General features: G+C 39.2%; 1 protein-coding gene across 1 annotated transcript in view; it reads right to left on the bottom strand.

Annotated features, from left to right (window-relative positions):
• RANBP17 (RAN binding protein 17) overlaps positions 1–19012 on the bottom strand; it is a 220837-nt gene that overhangs the window by 43634 nt on the left and 158191 nt on the right. Inside the window, exons 21-23 of the mRNA XM_014550316.1 lie at positions 13976–14064; positions 8019–8126; positions 5797–5879 (exon numbers count right to left, since the gene is read on the bottom strand). Of these exons, the coding sequence (XP_014405802.1) occupies positions 5797–5879; positions 8019–8126; positions 13976–14064 (280 nt within the window). The remainder of the gene's footprint in view (positions 1–5796; positions 5880–8018; positions 8127–13975; positions 14065–19012) is intronic.

Below are 19012 nucleotides of genomic sequence, written 5' to 3'. Positions count from 1 at the left end.
TTTTTCTTTTTTATTGCTTAAAGTATTACTAAGGGTATTACATATGTGTCCTTTTTTTTCCCCGCCCTTGACAATCCCCTGGCCCCCCCCCCCCCCCCGTGTCTTATGTCCATTGGTTATGCTTATATGGATGCATACAAGTCCTTCGGTTGATCTCTTACTCCCCTCCCTTCTGCCCCCCAACCCTCTCTGGCCTTCCCACTGCAGTTTGACAATCAGTTTGAGGCAGCTCTGCCTCTGTATCTATTATTGTTCAAAAGTTTGTAATGGTCTTTATTATCCATGAATGAGTGAGATCATGTGGTATTTTTCCTTCATTGACTGGCTTATTTCACTTAGCATAATGCTCTCCAGTTCCATCCATGCTGTTGCAAATGGTAAGAGTTCCTTCTTTTTTACAGCAGCATAGTATTCCATCGTGTAGATGTACCACAGTTTTCTAATCCATTCATCTACTGATGGGCACTTAGGCTGTTTCCAGATCTTAGCTATGGTGAATTGTGCTGCTATGAACATATGGGTGCATATATCCTTTCTGATTGGTGTTTTTGGTTTCTTGGGATATATTCCTAGAAGTGGGATCACAGGGTCAAATGGGAGTTCCATGTTTTGTTTTTTGAGGAAACTCCATACTGTCTTCCATAGTGGCTGCACCAGTCTGCATTCCCACCAGCAGTGCACGAGTGTTCCTTTTTCTCCACATCCTCTCCAGCACTTGTCGTTTGTTGATTTGTTGATGATAGCCATTCTGACAGGTGTGAGATGGTACCTCATTGTTGTTTTGATTTGCATCTCTCGGATGATTAGTGACTTTGAGCATGTTTTCATATGTCTCTTGGCTTTCTGAATGTCCTCTTTTGAAAGGTGTCTATTTAGGTCCTTTGCCCATTTTTTGATTGGATTGTTTATCTTCCTTTTGTTAAGTTGTATGAGTTCCCTATAAATTTTGGAGATTAGGCCCTTATCAGATATGACATTGGCAAATATGTTTTCCCACGCAGTGGGTTTTCTTGTTGTTTTGGAAATGACGGAACTTTTAATTTTTTTTTATAAATGCTGTAAATGGGAGATGGGTCCGAAGTAACCCGAGGACTGCCTGGTTCTCCTTAACGCAGCAAGAGGCCCCCACCTCTCCCCTCTCTGGAGGGCCTCTTGGCACAGCCATAGATCTCTAGGGTTCTGCAGAACCCCAGTTGGAAAACCACTGGTCTATTATCTAGGTCACAGTAAATAACAGTGGCGTGGACTTTACAAATTCAACTTATGCATATCATTAAGTCATACCTTAAATGCACCTGGAGCATACAATGCTAAAAAGAGCCCTGCTGTCAATTCTTATGTATAATGAATAAGCATAGCTTGTTCTGTTCATTTTTAAAGTTCACATTTCACAATGAACTTAAATCAGTCACATAAGGAAGAAATACAAGCAGTTCCATCTAGGCCGGTCTTAGGAAAACAAACACTATTTCTCCCTTCTGTGCACTCTTCAACCAACAGATGTCAGTAAAGATACCAGCACCCAGAGGCAAAGAGAAGAAAAGATTAGACAAATGGAAATTGAGCATAAAAAACATCCAGTTCTTAAAACTGAGAAGTAGGTTTCCAAAGTAATAACATTTATTACACTGCATGCAACACTTTAACCAAAAATTTAAGAAAGAAATTTCTTTTATTAAGTTGCTTGGGCTGAACGGATCATAGCACTAAGTTTTGAAATACACGTTCTTGAAGCAATTTAAAACTCATTAGAAATAATAGGCTTGGGCTAGTAGAAAATGTGGTAAAATTTAATCCTCATCCAAATGTTACCTGGGCTGTACGAACAGGAAATTGTTTTGTGCTACTGTGGCTAACCTCATTGCTGACCCCGAGCTGTAACGGCGAGAGCAGCTGAGAGCTGCAGCAAAATTAAAAACTTACATCAAAGTATATCATGACAGAATGCAGATAAATAAAACAGCATATCAAAAGTATTATTTTTCTGCCAGTCTCATTGAGCAGGGAGGTGGAGGTATCCCACAAAATATGTAGCAAATCAGGTGCATTTGGAAATGAGTCTTCCTGCTCTGCATTCGCCCAGTCCCTGACTACCCAAATACTGCCCAGGAGAGGTGAGCAGAGAAAAAGCCCAGTGCGGATGGGGACAGAAGGGATCACAGAATGTTCTGGCTCTTTCCCTCTACGGGCTTCCCCTTCCTTCACCTTGGCTCACAAAGAAATAAATAATGCTGGCTCTTGTGCCCTCCCAGTTCCTCTCTCCTTCACCTTCCAGACTCCTGGGTGGCACCCACATGGTCTCGCTCCAGTGAGCATGTTAGAATCTCCAGAGGTAAAAGCATGGGTAATGAAACATTACAGAAAGTGAAGACAGACAAGATCAGCCTGGCTGACAGGGTCAGCAATGGAATCAGTGAAGGTGAGAGATATTTTTCTATTATTCTATGTAAAGTGCACATGTAAAAGTCACTGGTGACAAAGTTGAAGGACATTTCTCTATTGAGCCTTTGATTTCCCTCAAGTTTTAGGACAGAAATCGCCATACTTACAAGAACAGTGCTTCATCATAAACATCCAAGGTATCATCTTCCTTTGGCAACTCCCAAGTGGCAATAAGAAATATGGAAGGCTATTGTCTCAAGTCACTCAGACTCTGAATTCCAGTTCAGCTACGTCTAGCTTTGTAATATTTGGCAAATCGCTTAACCTCCATGAGCTCTAGTTTCTTCCTAACAATAATCATAGCAGCTAACTGTTCTAAGGGCTTTTCATGCATAATCTAATTGAATCTTCGCAATCACCTAATGAAGTAGGCATTATTTTCTCTGTTTAACAAGAAACTGAAGCAAAAGTGGCTAAGCAACTTAATCAAATTCCAATGACTAGTGAGTGGTAGACTTGAGGATTCAATGGGCTAACGTCTGACAAATGGCTTAGGACAGGAGTGGGCACATAATAGCTGATTAAAAAAATGGAAGTTACCATTATTATTAGTCTAAACTGAGAAGCAGAGCCTTAGCCTAATCTCTTAGTTTTTTTTCCGGGTAAGCAAACATCTGACTTCTCCAGAACGCTTTGAGGGTCTTTTTTCCCTCTTCCATTCCACCTCCTCTCTCTTCTTTCTTCCCTTCCTGTTTCCCTCTGTCTCCTCTTGTTCTTCCTCCAAAGCAATCCTTACATAGTTGTCTTTCTCAATTTTTGCTGTGATGCCTTCTTCTATGTCAGACAACCTGAGAGCGGACTGGGCAGCTTTGGAGCCCACAGATTTGGCACTGTTCTGAGACTCCCTGTTGTCGCTCGCTGGACACACACTGTTCTAGAGGTCTAGGAATACTGTCAGAGGAAGATGCCACTGCCCTTACCAGCCCATCTGCAGTAATCAATAAGCCTCAGAGGAAAAAATGACACTTAATGCAAGAACCTGGACCCAGAAAGAGGGAAACGAAAGATACAATGTGATTTGTAATAGGAATCTGACATTCTTATAGCTAAAGCTCTATTGACTACTAAGAAATTCTTACATGTACATTGCTTCGTAATGGAAAATACTACTTCCTTTTAAAAGTAAGGAAACAGAAACTCAGCACTTGTTACCGGCAGAAGGAAGCTGAGCAGTGTGGTCTGAGCAGGAGGCATCCCTGAACAAGAATGTGACATGTGATATGGTCAGTGAACCCGTCCAAAGCCAGTGGACTCTGTGAGTGCGAGGAGCAGCGTTGGATCAAGGAGAGGCATTTCAGTGCGTACTTCTTCTAGGTCACAGCCCATGCCAAGCTCTTTCCTCCATTAACTACCTTTCACCCAAGACTAGATGAGTAGGTCAGTAGGTGCTGTTCATTACGGCCCTCTGTATTGCACTTGCAGATTCAATCAACTGGGATCTAAAACTGGGAAGCCCCTGCTGGTTTGGCTCAGTGGATAGAGCGTCAGCCTGTGGACTGAAGGGTCCCAGGTTCAATTCCGGTCAAGGGCACATGCCTAGGTTGCAGGCTCGATCCCCAGTTGGGGTGTGCAGGAGGCGGCCGATCAATGATTCTCTCTCATCATTGATGTTTCTATCTCTCTCTCCCTCTCCCTTCCTCTCTGAAATCAATAAAAATACATTAAAATGACTGGGGGAAAAGTCCCAGAAATTCCAAAATGCAAAGCTTGAATTTGCCACACACTGAGCACTACTTTGAATCCATGTGAAGGAAGTGATGTTCAGGCAACCCTGCTGTAGCCTATCTACAAATCCTATGTAGGCTATACACACATCCTATGCCAATTTACATAAGGGATCTGAGAGTCAGTGGGTGTGAGTATCTGAGGGGTCCTGGGACCAGTTCCCCGAGATACAGAGGGACAATAGGATTCCTAATTTTATAGTATATGAGAAAACCAGGCACAAAAATGTACAGTGTCTTACTGAAGGTCATGGAGTTAGTAAGGGTTGGTATTCAGATCTTTTAATCTCCAACATTATGCTTTTTCTAAGATATCATGCTTTTGGAAAAAGGTCCGGACATACATCTCTATATAACAAGACATTGAAAGGAACTGGACACGCACGGAAGTGTGGTACAGTATTGAGAACACTTTAAAAGGGGGCCATTTTAACCTTTAGGAGGTAAAGCTTTCTACTTTCTATGATTCCAATGTGTCCATTTTCAAGGGTTGCAAAAGCTGTGGCAACACAGTTGTGGACAGAGATGAAAATAATAGAGTGCGAGTCTTTAATGAGGTGATTTCTATAGTTCCATATAATTACAGTCTCCAACTCTAAATATCAACTGTACAATTAAAACAAAGCATTTTTAACAGAGGCCTACAATGCATAGAGATCAGAATCCAGAATATATTCTGAATCAATCTAAAACACTTTTAAAAAAACTGTTTTTCTGCCTTTTTTAAAAATGGGCTTTTACTTAAAAATAAAAAAGTAATATACTTTTAATGGTTGCCCCCCCAAACACAAAATAAAGAAGCTCTATGGGATTTTGTAAAATTTGTTTCTAGGTACTCAAAAAGATGCACGAGAATCACAGGCCGTTTCTGAGAGCAGATGTACTTGGAGTTGGCTACTGATTTGGGAAAGTAAAAAGGACAGGCCACAAAGAAGAGCACAGAGTAGAGAGGACGCAGGACACAGCTGGCCCAGAGCGGGCACTGCCAGGGCCCAGCCCGTGCTCGGTGCTCAGTCAGCGGATTCTCACCCACCCTAGCCCCACCCCCCGGCTACAGAAAGGTCCAGAGTTGAGAATTTCACTGATGAAGCTGTCGGAATTGGTAAGCATTAGGGCTTATGGTCGTTCTAAGGCCCAATTCCAGCACCTTACCAAGTTTGAATAGGACAGTCTTTACTATTGAACTCTGATTCCAGGGGTGCAATGCCCCACAGTCCCTACAGCACAGTATTTACTGCTCTTTACCAGGATATTTTCTCAAAATGCAGTGCTGGTGACACTGGTCTAGGCACTCCTTCACCCAAGACAGCAGAGTACCTGATAGAACTTCTAGCAATTTCAAATATGCTATAACTTTTCAATATTCTGCCTAGTGCATTTCCTTTGCCTACTGACACTGCAGTTTTCTCCAAAAGAAATTCATCAAGGTGGTCAGGAATGATATGTAGTCAGAGGCATGCTGCTTACTTCTCCTGATGCCAATATATAGCTACCTGGCTTTTTGCACTCCTATTACCCACCTCACAAATGCATACAGATATGAAGTTCAAAATAACAAAATAACAAACATCTTTCTTTCCTCCAAAGAGATAAAGTTATATTGCAGACAAATATGGAGAGAGATACTCACCATAAGTGCAAATCATTTTACTAGCTTCTCTGAAGAGAAGAATTCCATTAGGAGACGATACATCAAAATTCAAACGCTGGGATCTAAGAAATATAGCAAAAATTAGACTCTCTGTGCAGATAAAGAAACCAAATCCAGGCTTAACATGCACAGCATTTCCATTTATTAGAAGTAGCGGCAGTACAATTATCTGTTTGAAAGTGCCATTCCATTAATACAAATGCTAATTTTCTCTCTACAAAGATACTAGGACAATCATGAAAAATTATTTTCACTTATTTGCTGACTCAAAGAATTCACTTTTTACCTGTCCAAACAGTATCCTGACATCCTCTATTACAAACCTCTTACCCTTCTCCTTCCATGCAAAGTGGCTGATAGATAATAACAGAAGCCCCAGGTGTGTAAGTGTAAGTTTATACAGATACTTGGATAGAGATTTACATTTGAGATTTCTTGTTGTATCCAATACACATTTTAAAAACAAATTCTAAAGTGACAGGAAACCTAGGCACCTTTAGCTTCATCTGCTACTTCAAGCACATTCCAAACACACGAAATTACATCCAGACTATAGTTGCCATTGCACACAGCCCAAGTCAAGAAAACCGCACCCCAGAGGTTCCAAATGAGGGCAGTTCTGCCTCCCTGGCTCCTGAGAGGTGGGAGAACTGTGGGGCAGAGCAAAGGACACGCCGTCCTGATACAATATTTGCTTTTAACACACTCTGGCTTTAGGTGGCTCCGATATGCCTTGCTGCTGTGCTTTTGAAAATGATATACTTCTAAAAGGATTATCAAAAATATGAAACCAGCTTAAAGAAATATCAGAAAGCAGAGACATTTGCCAAAGGACTGTTAGCCAGGAATAGAATGAATCCTTGCTTTTCTTTGCTTTTTCAAAATGCTTTAGAATAAAGTCCAATGATAACTTATTATTGTGAACATCTGATTGGTGGTATATAATTCCTGAATAAAAAAAGAAATGCAGAGACATAATTCACATTTGATTATAGAGGAACAGACAAGGTAACATATTTTCTGAGATTACAGATTTTCACTAGGTAGTTGTTAAAACAACTGTGATAGATATAAATGATCTGCCTATGGCTGATAGAAAATACTTCACAATATATACTGCAATGCTTCTTCCTTTAGTATAACATGTTTATCAGTAATATATAATATCAATTATCTGGTTGAAAAAATTATAATTGAATAAAAACTAAATTTCTGATATAAAACACAGAGCTACTTTTCCTTTAGAAGGTAAGCCACCTATGAGAACGGTTAAAAACAAAAACGGCTTTCAAAAGAGTAATACTCACATTTATTTCTTTGCCAGGTCTTTTTCCACCTCTTATTTAAAAATTTTTTTAAATTACTGCTATGAAATCTCAGCACCAGAGATAAAATTAAAGCGGCAATCCATACTCCTGTCTGAGTATCTCCCTTCCAGCACGCGGATTACAAAGAGGAGCTGATGAGACAGGATGGCTAAGTGACAGGTAATTTGGTGCTAAGCCATATTCACAATGACATGTTTTAAAGAGGTAAACCAATGAGCTTATTGCAGTCTTTCTCTTTTGGCTACATCTTTGTTAATATTTATCTGCAGAGTTATTGAATCTCTGCTGGTCTATGCAAATTATAAGGTCACACAGGCAATTTCTGGGAAGTGTTGTAGTCGCTGTTTAAATGAAAAATTTGAGGGCATAAATCACCCATATACATGCACCTTATTCCTAAGAGGAAGAAGGGTAACTTAGAAATCAAAGCCAGGACAATCCCCAGAGCTCTTGCGACAAACCGTGTCTTGAACTGCCCTGGGACTCTGTCCCTTATCCATAAAATGAAGCATCTCAATTCAGAGACCTCGAAATTTCTTTCCTGCTTTAAAATTCTACAGAATTGCAGTTAAGCAGTGAAACAGTTAAAAAAAAAAATCTGGCCTTCTTCCATTTTGTGTCTTGGCTTATTTTAAACAAGGGTGGCTGTAGTCTTCAATTTCCTCCCAGCTCCATAGATGCCTAAGTATACTGTGTTCTCTCTCTCTAAAGGACTCGGCCTTATGTCTCTAATTCTATTGCTATTACTGATTATCTTGTTTGGGTTCCTGGGTTCTTGCTAAGCCTTGATTATACACACAGAAGGCAATAAGTTCTGATGTCTGGAGACTGCTGCCAAATAGATTGTTTTTCACTCCCCATCACACCTCTTACCTGTTTTGCATCAGTTCTGCCATAAGCTTTAAGATGGGAGTGGTACATGCTGGCTCTCCATACCACTGCTCAATAGCCCTCTGCAGAATGGGAAGATATGTTGGGTACCTTTTATAAAGCCTGTTAAAGAACTTAAGTGTCAAAAGAAAGATTGTTCCTGAAAGTTAGTGCCCCTTAAAAGGAAAACAAATTTAGTTAATAGGATAAAAACGTATTTTAATTGTTATTATAAGAGTTTCTTGGGTATCAAACTACTTAAGGAATAAGTTGCTCATTATGAATTCTTAAAATATATAAAAGTAGAGGGAAATAGTAATAATGAATCACATGTTATCTATCTCACAGCTTAGAAATTACATACATTCTTTCTTTCTTTTAAGTTGTTGACCTGCTCTGCTTGGACCCACTGTAACTCCAAGGAACACTGGGGATGTTAGTTTGAAGAAAACCTTTGGGTAACTTTTAATCTACTCAGTGTTGCTAAAAGGTAGTGCTATGTACATACACCCGAAGAGAAAGTCTCAAACGTCCTCAACAACCAAGGAGTTTATGTCTCTGATAAGTCAATGACCAAGAACATCAGAACCTGGAAAACTGACAGCTTCAATGGCTCTAACCCACAACTGGCCTCCTCCTTGCCAAATGGACACATAAAGATCAAATTAAGGTCTAAAACTGCAGCAGAAAAAAACTCTTACTATGCCCCTGCCTTCATTTCCTTTTTCTTTTCCTAATCCCCAAGTCACTCCCTTTCTGAGGTTTTCCAATGTACTTGTCTTTCTGTTGCAGATGAAAAGTGCTGAACTGAATCATTTGGTGGTGTTCCTTTTCTGTGTGATATGGGTAGAGATCTCCTCGGTGAAAAAAATAGCAATTTTCTTCCTGCTCTTAGAATAAATGTCAAATTCCTTAGCATAGCATACAAGGCCCTTTAAGATGTGGTCCCTGACTACATCCAGTTTCGTTTCCTAGTACTCCTACCCGATCTAGGTTCAGCCATTCTTAATTCCCTGCAAATCCACTGATGCCAACTCTCTCGTCTCCGTTCCTCTATACCAGTGTTCCACTGAGACCGTAAGAGCACAAATGCAGTGATCACTGGGGAGGAAGCATCTGAAAGGCTCATCAGAAAACAGGAAAGACCCAAATCTCAGGATCTAAGAATATCATAAGCGCACACAAGGCCCTTTGCAAGGTATTCTGAGGGCATTAGGACCATCCTATTTTTCAGAGCATATTGCATTCACTATGGGATAAGGCTGGGGGACATGAGGGGATGCTCCCTGTGCGGTGTGGAATGAGAGTGGTGCCAATTCTAATATGCTTCTGACAGAGGTGACTGCCACCGAGAAAATGAGTGATGTTGGGAAGCAGAGGAGAGGTCTGCCAAGCAGGGAGGTTAAAAGGGCTTCAGAGTGAGAACGCCAGACTCCGATTGAGAATCGGAACCCAATCCTGATTTTCCAGTGGCCTTGTGAGGACCACATCTATATGGACAGGAGGAAGACAGCAGGGGCCCTTGGGTAGAAGAGGCACAGATCGAACTGCTTTCACCTAGATCTTCTCAATGAATTCCTAAGGTCCACATCACATAAATGAAAAACACAAACATTAAGGATATGATGCTACCTTGTAAGATGCCAAATATAAGAAAATGAAAAGACTAGGAGATTTGCTTCTTGACAACATCCATCCATCCACCCAGTAGTTATTAGTACTTTCTATATGCTACCCCTATCAACCCCCCTAAAAAGAAATGAGTAGAAACATAATTCTTTCTCTATGGGACTTCATAACAGAGAAAACATCGACATATACCAGAAGACAACAAAAGACCTCGTTAAAACTGTTAGGAGGTAAGGGTGTGAGAATGTGGTTCCAGGACAGAAACGGCCTGCCAGCTCAGAGCTTCTCTGAAAGGTATTCCATGGACGTGAAACATCTGAACTTTGCTCACAAAGGCAGATGCCGCTGGAAGCCACTCCTCTCCCTTCTGTCTGGCAAATGCCTGCCTGGCCACCTTTCAACGCCTCGCCCAACTTTCACTTCCTGGAAGCCTACTCTTCTTGCCAGAAACACCAGTCTCTTCCTCGTATGTTCACATGGTCCTTTACACGCATTTTTGTTACAACACATTGATTATTAGTTATTTGTTACACCCACTAGAGTGGGTTTCTAAAGAGCACTCTTTTATTCATTCTTGTAAAAAGCAACCCTTTTATTCAGTCTTCATGCCTGGCACAGAGCACTCCAAAAAAAAAAAAAAAAATGCTGCCAAACAGCGATTTTTCAGGGTTACTTTCTTCCCTACTTCAGTTTGTCCAAAATAGTGATCATTATTTTGTTCTTGAAATGTAATTCTGATTTTGTTAGTAAATCAAAACAATCAATTGCTTTGTACTATCTATGGAATAAGGATTTAAATCCTTAGCCTGATATTCAAGGGTCCCAGACAACCTGTAGTTCTAACCATGAAGTGGTCTGTATAACAATACGTCTTCTCCACTATTGCCCTTCCTTACCTGTGCTTCAGCCAACAGTTCCAGCAGTCCAATCCTACTTATTTGATAAGATCCTTCACCTTTATAGGACCTTTCTTGCTTCTCCAGCTAAATGTAATCACTCCATTTGTATCTTTAACGCATCTATCACCTTTTATATTTTATTATAGTCACTTATGTAGGTATCTAACCAGCTCTATTAAACTGTAAGATCATTTTGGGGGTAGGAGTTGATCCAAAGTAATCTATATCCCTCATAAAACCTAGCCCAGACTTTAGCAAAATCTGCTGAGTAAGTGAGCAAATGGGACTCCTTTGTCGCATCCCTGTTAGGGAACAGAACTAAAACAACAGTGGTAGAGCATTTACTTTGTGCCAGGCCCTGTATTAGGCCCTGTGTCAGTTCATTCACTTTACAACACACCTGTGAGATCGGTATTATTAGCCCTGTTCCACAAAAGAAAACACTGATTCTGAGACATTAAGTAACGTGCCCAAGACCTCACAAGGTAAGTGGTGAAACCAGTCTGGAATCTAAGACTGTTCCAGTCCAGAGTTTGTGCTCGTCTACCCAGCTCATTGTCTGGCCTTGCCTCCGCATGCTTTTATGCATATTAATAAACATAACTGATTGACTGGTTGGAAAACAGTGGACTCAAAGATCAGACTATGACAATTAAAAGACTATGAGCAAATAGCATCATACACATTCTTTCCTCCGTCCCCCCGCCCCCACTCAATTTCCCTCTGGATTTTTGATACTTCAGTCTAAATGTGACCTGGGAATGTTTAAACAAGGTGACTTAACACTGCAAGGTAAGGGCCTTTCCTATTGCATTCTCACGACAGGAGCAAAGAAGGATTATCAATAATTCTTCAATTCTCCAGCAGTGGAACCATTTGTCAACATGGTTGCTGTGGAGTTTCAGGCAATTTAGTTTTGGAAGGACAGAGTGATGAGCAATGTAGTTCGTGTAGCAGTTAATGCAGTCAGTATTTATAGAAATGTTTTTGAATTAAATAGCTAACCACTAAAATAGCATTTTATCAAATAATCACCATAAATAAAATGTATTTTGACTGTAAGATGACATGTGCTCTTATAGGATGATTCCTCTGCATGCTAAGGACTGTATAACAAATTAAAGAACACACATTTATGTGGATAAAAGGCAAATAAGCTTTCCCCAGCAGTAATGTGGGAATCACCACTGACGGTTTGACATATCAATATTTCAGGAAGAATAAATGACTTTCATATCCATGTTTTTTTAATCATATTCTTATTCATTTTTACATTACTAGAATACTTTGGAAAGCTTCTGTACGTTATATCACGTGAAACTGCTTAAAGTATTTCGAAATATTTTAATAAACCTTTTTGAATTATCAAATAATGTAACTTTTAAACAAATTTTACTATTATTATAAATATTTGCTCTTCATCCTGGCCCAAAGGAAAACTATAAATCTTGTCTCAACTGAATGAATACCATTTATCATATTCATTTTGTTGTCAATACAATTATGAAAAGCCTTTGGCCTTTTCCCAAGGAAGCTGATTTGCTACTGAAACTCGATTATTGTAAGCAAGGCCTGTACCAAGCCACCCGTCTGGCAACCTAACACAACTTCCTGCATAACTGACACTTCACGCTCTGCCTTGGACCCTAATAACTGCAACATCTATGGTCAAATGCTGGAGACAATGGTTTCTAGTTCAAAACAAAACATTAAGTCCCAAGGTTTTCCATTTGCTATTTTCTGCCATCTGCTGGACAAAAGTTTCACTATTGAAATAGGTGCCAAGAAGAAGGAGCTAAGTCAGGGAATGGACAGCAGCCTTCCTTAAAAACTTAAATTGCAGTATGTTCTATAAATTTTAGGCAGCATCAATTACGGAAGCTATTTTTATTCTTTGACCTTCAACGAGAAGGTTCTGCCTTGACTCTTGGTGAAGACTATTGATGAGGAAAACATGAAACATCAATTGCTGGACATCCTAGAGTTGTAGCTGGGTTTTAAGATGACCATCAATTTTAAAGTGAGGAAACTAGGATTTTATGATTTTTCAAATAAATGAAAGTTTTACTTTGTGAGCTTCTATTTATGTTTAGAGAAATAAAAGGGCCATATGTAATTCCAACTTATCATTCATAGTTTAAAGAATTATATGAATTCCCATGTTAAAATCTGTAATCTCTGTACATATACTTTGTATGCTGACACAGACACACACGATTCCTCAATGACATGGAACATTGTCTCTAACCTTCTATGGGCATAGAAATCTAATGAAGTAGGTTTTAACAGTAAAATGTAGGTCAGTATTCAAATTAATGTTAATTTAAAAAATACAGAGAGTTTTCCCTAAAACATGCCCAGGTTCCCTGTCGGTTATGTTTTGGCTGTAGCTGGATCAGACTGCCTTAACGAAGTTTCTTTTACAATTTATGAAGGAAGTTTGGATAAGGGTTGTAAGGAGCAATTGAAAAGCAGTGCAACTTAAAAAACAAAATAGCTTTGAGGCCACAGAATTTTTCTTATGTGCTCTGATGGTTCCATGCATAAAGGCATGGCAACTTTATATGACACGTATGCGACTTGCGTACGTTGTCACTTCCTGTTAGGATCAAGGAGGATTCATACAATACTATTAAAACAATATTAACAATAACCATTTAAGATTACCCAACATGTTTCAGACATTACGCAAAGTACGTTACCTATTTGAATGGTCATAACAAGCTGTGATTCTGGATGTCTCCTTTTGTAGATGAGGAAACTGAGACTCAGAGTGGGCAAATGACTGGCCACGGTTTACACAAAGAGCGAGGCGCTGGGATTTCTGACCCTAAGGCCCATGTTATTTCCACTCCTATGTGATGAGACACTTCTGTGGGGGATGTCTGTTTGTTTGTTTATTTTGCTGTTGGCACTAAGCTTTGGCCAAGGTAAATTCATGTACCAAATGAAAAATCCTGACCATTTATTTCCTCCTTTCCATGTCCATTAATATTTTCATGGTGATGAAAAACTGTAGCATGATGAATTAAGCCTCTAAGAGATAAAGTGACCTTCTCAGCCCTGCTAATTAAGATGGAGTAGAAATTCAAATCTCCTGGAAATGCCGAACGGTAGGCTGCACTGGTCCTGAGCTAAAGATGCTAGCCCGATTATCCCTGCGACTCCAACAAAAACAATCCTTTGGGGATGTGATTTTTAAGTTGTCAATATTTAATGGCCCCGAAAAAGTGACCTCTCTGAGCTGGGTCTCTGAATGCTCTGCTCAGTTATCTGCACGGCTGCCACTGTGCTGTAATTTTTAGCTGATTACACATTAGTTCATTTAGCTTTGTTTCCTCTTCCCTACTGTGCCATACTATTAAACGAAAGCGAGGGGCCTGGCATCCCTCTGTGCACAGAGCTGGTATTGTCACAGTGTAATAAGGATACATCCAGTCAAACAGCATGGTGTAGCTGGTCTTTGTGTTCAGTGCAAAGGCAATCCCTCGAAGATCTCTTGCCAGCCCGATCAACATACGCTGTCAGTGGGAAAGAGACACAGTAATTGATTTTCACGTTAGCACAGAGCAGATGGAGTAATAATCAGGCAATAATGACCACATATCTGATTTTGATTCATTAGCTAAAATGTCTCGCTCAGATCCCTTTCTACAGAAAACCATAGACACTTTAAACCAACACTCCATGAAATCTGCTGACCAACTCTACTTTGATTCTTATAAACTGAGCTAAGTCATAATTTTAATATTATAGGGAGTTAGATTCGCAATACGTTTTGTTTCTGCATAATGCCAAAATAGCAAAACGAGGACTGATAACGGCACAAAACAGAAATGCACATTGTCTAGACATTATTTAATAATAGCAGGTCTTAACAACACCGGCTCGCCTGAAATCAGTCCTACTCTGCAAAGTGAAGTCTACCGTGGAAGTACACTGGCATCTAAAGGTCTCTCAGAAATATCCTGAGTAACCAAGGACAAATTACAACTGTCCAGGTGACCTGCTGTGCCATGATGTAACGAAAGGAACTCACATTTCCCCAAAAAAAAAAAAAAAAAAAAAAAGAGTGTAGGGAAGAGTTCTACATTCCATGTCAGAAGACTTGACATTGAATTCCAGCCTTACTTCTTAGCTGTAAGTCTTAAAGCAAGGCGATGTATCAGTCTCTGTCTCAGTTTTCTAATCTATAAAAGGGGCTAATACTCTTTCAGAGGAATTGTGAAGAATAAACTTGATAAATTTATGTAAAAATGCCTAACAAGAGCCTGATGCATACTAAGTATTCTATAAATATTTTGTTTTAGAAAAACAAAAACTTGATTCTAAAATAAGAGAGATCTGACTAGGACGCTGGATGCTTAATTAAGCTGTCCTTAGGATGATGCATGGGAAGAGAAACAGAAAACCCGTGAACAGATGCTAGAATGTCAGAACAAGGAGCACAAATAAACATAATTGCAAAACAAGGGGGTGGGATAATTGAGATCCGCAACTGTGATTTCTGAAGATACTGTTTCAGTGGAAATACGCCAGAAAATGCTCTCTGAACTTTTCATTTGACCAGATTTACTTTTTCCTCATGCCTTGGTTATAAATGAAAACCTCTTTAGGAAGGTGTTTAAATTATCATTAAGGATTTGGAAGTGAATCATGACCCTCAGCTTAATGACTGAGCAACATTTCCAAGTACCAAGTAATAGTTTCTCTGCCAGGGTGTCTGAATTTCTGATCTTTCTGCCACCCCGCCTAACAGGTCATTGCAGCTGGAAGCTGCTTATGAGGATATTGTTTCTGTGCTCAGTTTATAGAACGACGCTTATCTGAATTTCTGAACCTGTAACCCTGACTCCCTGTTTCTGCTTCTTTAAGTGACTTACTCTTTTTCCTCTCCTGATCTCACCAGTCCTTGTTTTTCTGTGACCAGTTGACCTCCTGTATAGGTCTCTCATGTGACCTGCTATTTTTTTAAAAAACCTTTTTGCCTTTTGTGCAACCTATTTCCAGCACCTGGTACCTGTTCCCTCTTTCTCAGTCTCCCACGTTTCTCAGCCTCCTGGAGCAATCTGACTCGGACTATTTGGCTCTGCGGTCTATTACAGTGGCCTTTTTGCTCTACCTTTACTATGTACACTTACAGATCACAGGCTTCTCTTCATATTATCTTAAATTTTCACATATGTATCAGGCACTCACCATTCAACTCTAAATTAGGCGTTGTGCCCAACGCAAAGGACTCTTAAAATATTTTAGACTATCCTCATTACACAAAAATGTTATTATTTATTTCACCATAAATTTCTTCCTTAAAAGACGCCAAGTTCATAGACATGGTTTAATGGACTCAAATCTATGAAATTCTATCTATGTTGAAGTTTAGAAAATGTTACCATATAGTAGAGAAAGCACTAAGAAATAACTAAATGTATGTTTTCAATAGATCTGATCGGCAGGAAAACGCAGTGTTAACATAAGAAACAGATTTCTTAAGCTCAAACAGTATCTTTTATCTCAAACAGCAGGAGTACTATACTAAGCTATACTGACACTCAAATAACACTAAGGGAGTATTTTCGTGAGAGCCACAACATACCCAGTTCTGGTATGAGATTGGAAAACTGTTCACTAGGAGCTCAACCAGGCTACTAACCATCTGAGAGTGAAAGGTGATCCGATTGTAACTTAGGGCAGGAGAAGCCACAACTTACCATCTCATTTAAAATAGTACAGAGAAAAAAATAAAATAAAATAAAATAAAATAGTACAGAGAGGTTTATCTGAACAGTTGCCTTTCTCCTGCAGTTGGTCAACACTTGGCTGATGTGAAAAGTGAGCGGCGCTGTATTTGTAGGGAGGGTGTTCTGGGGAGTGGGTTAACTCTGGGGCATCGGATTCTGAAGATTCCTTTTGGAAAACCCACGGAGAAACTGCTCAGTGCTTTAGTCCGCTGCCCGGTAAACAGTTGTCTGTGTGCCAAGTGTGAGACGGATGGGCTGGGAAACAGCTGAAATGCGGCTCCTTCCACCCTGACCCCCAAAACAGGGTTTCTAATGGAAAGTCTGACAGACCCTTTACTGTAGTGGCACTACTGGGGGCAGCTATAATATTATCCTCATAATTCTACTATATAATAACAACAAAGAAAAAGAAGGTGAAGGGTCATTGTGCTTTGTCTTTAGAATTAAGATGGCTGTCTTCATCCTTAAAGCATACTCTTAATTCTGGAGACACATCTTAATAACCTCTAAATAGTTCCAACAAAAGAGCCGTGTCAGAGGAATGAGCAGGCCCCAAGGTGTTTCAACTGGAGTGTTTTCATCTGCCTTTATTGCTCTATCCCTCTCCAGAATTAAGGCAATAACCTGTGATAAATTATTCAGGAACTGCTACAGGGATCAAAGCAAAATCATTCTGTTAAAGTGCTGTTTGCAACATTTGGCACTTAGTGCGAAAACTTTTAATGTGCGCATGCTGAAAATCAGGGATTTTAAATAATTTAACATTGTGGAGTTTATACGAAGGGACTAAAGATAGCAGGTTCCTATTTAACTGCTCCTCTTCCTCTGAGAAGTTTTCATTCATTTTCCTTAAAACTGATGATGTCATGGTCAAATAAAAAATGATGCACGAGTCAGGGGAGTATTGGACTATATTTTACTACGGACCCAAATATATGGGAAAAACATATATTTTAAACAAATGCTTTAGAGCCAGGATTTGTCATAGCACCCCCCCCGCCTTTACTTTGAAGAGAAAAACCTAAGACAAAAATTCAATGTTCTCTTCAACTTTATTAGGACTAAGTAAGAAAACAAAGCTATAAATTTAAGGGTTTTGCAGCATTTCCTCCCCTCACAACCATATTTCAATTTGGCAACATTGGTCCTTAATGTTTATGTTCATCCTGAAATCTGCATTTGAAAAATATCTATAAATAGGGAGTTAGAAAATCCGGGTAAGGGTTGCAAATTAAATGAATATGGCAGTCCCGAGGCATTTTCATAGAGATATTTTAACAGCATCACCTCCTGTGGATTGGAATACTAAATACTTTATTGAAGAACAAAACCGAACCGTTTTTATCTCTAGTCCTTGCAAAATGAAGTACCTGAAAGCACTTTTGCATGTATTATTTATTCATCATGATAGAAAAATAGCCCTAACCTAATAAATTACATTTAAAAGCATTTAGTGCAAAAGTTTTGTTTATGATAAAGCAACAGATTTAGTTCTTCACTGGTAGCTTAAAGCACCAAGTTTTCTTCATACAAATTAGACAGATGGTGCTTACAGTAGAATTTACTAAAGGTCTGTCACAACAAATGCAGCCAAGCTGCATATTTAATCACTGCAGAATCTTGTCTACCTGCAGCTGCCAACTGCTAATCCAATTTCCCTGATAAATGTGGCAAGAGACACGATCAGCAATAAAGAGCATCTAACTCCATTTTCCTGCAGGGCGTCTTTTGATGAACATTTAGGACGGAAGCACGGAGTGCACTGTGTGGCCCTGGTTCGTGGCAGCTGCATGCATTCTGAGGCACAGTTCTCAGGTTACTCACTTAATTCTGCCACTATCATTACGTTGCTATTGATCTCCGTAGCTGTTGCCTACACAGCATTACTCTAGATGAAGCTGAATCAGGCAGTTATCATGCATCAAACTTGCTCAAAAGCCTGGAGATTTCCCCTTAATTACTTGTGATTTTATTTGCAAATACCGTTAAAGTGTAATCAAGCAGTCACTTTCCAGGGTCGTTAAGAACTTGCTGGTTTAGGGATATATCACTGGAACTCCATTAAAAATGACTCAAGGAAGATGGTTTCTATCAAACTGGATGGGATCACATCAAAATGGACTTGGAACATAATGAAATCTTCCAATGAGACAGATGTAATTTTTATAAAGATGGTGTTTTTCAACCTTGCTTCTTTTTGACATAAAGCAATAGCTACCTTAAAGCTGCAAAGATCTTGTTGGTCACGAAATATTTGTGACACATCTGAAAAACACAGCTACCCGCATAGAAACTGGTGTAGAATTTCAACAAAACTATAAAGGCAAAGAAAATCTCTACAATCTCTTTTGGTTTTAAAATTCTGTGACTATTGCATGCTGATAAATACTAATTTGAAAAACTTTATTTCAAATTAAAAAGTACAGTATTTAGCTAATTAGTTTTTAGTAGAAGAATTATCCTAAAATAATCATCAAAAGCAATTATTTTTCTAGTTGGCTTCTTTTCAACAAAACTATAAAGGCAAAGAAAATCTCTACAATCTCTTTTGGTTTTAAAATTCTGTGACTATTGCATGCTGATAAATACTAATTTGAAAAACTTTATTTCAAATTAAAAAGTACAGTATTTAGCTAATTAGTTTTTAGTAGAAGAATTATCCTAAAATAATCATCAAAAGCAATTATTTTTCTAGTTGGCTTCTTGTTGCGAATTTTTTTTTTTTTTT

The sequence above is a fragment of the Myotis brandtii genome, unplaced genomic scaffold (genome assembly GCF_000412655.1).
Source record: "Myotis brandtii unplaced genomic scaffold, ASM41265v1 scaffold6, whole genome shotgun sequence".
In the NCBI taxonomy this organism is placed as follows: domain Eukaryota; kingdom Metazoa; phylum Chordata; class Mammalia; order Chiroptera; family Vespertilionidae; genus Myotis; species Myotis brandtii.
This window is presented reverse-complemented; position numbering and strand designations above follow the sequence as displayed.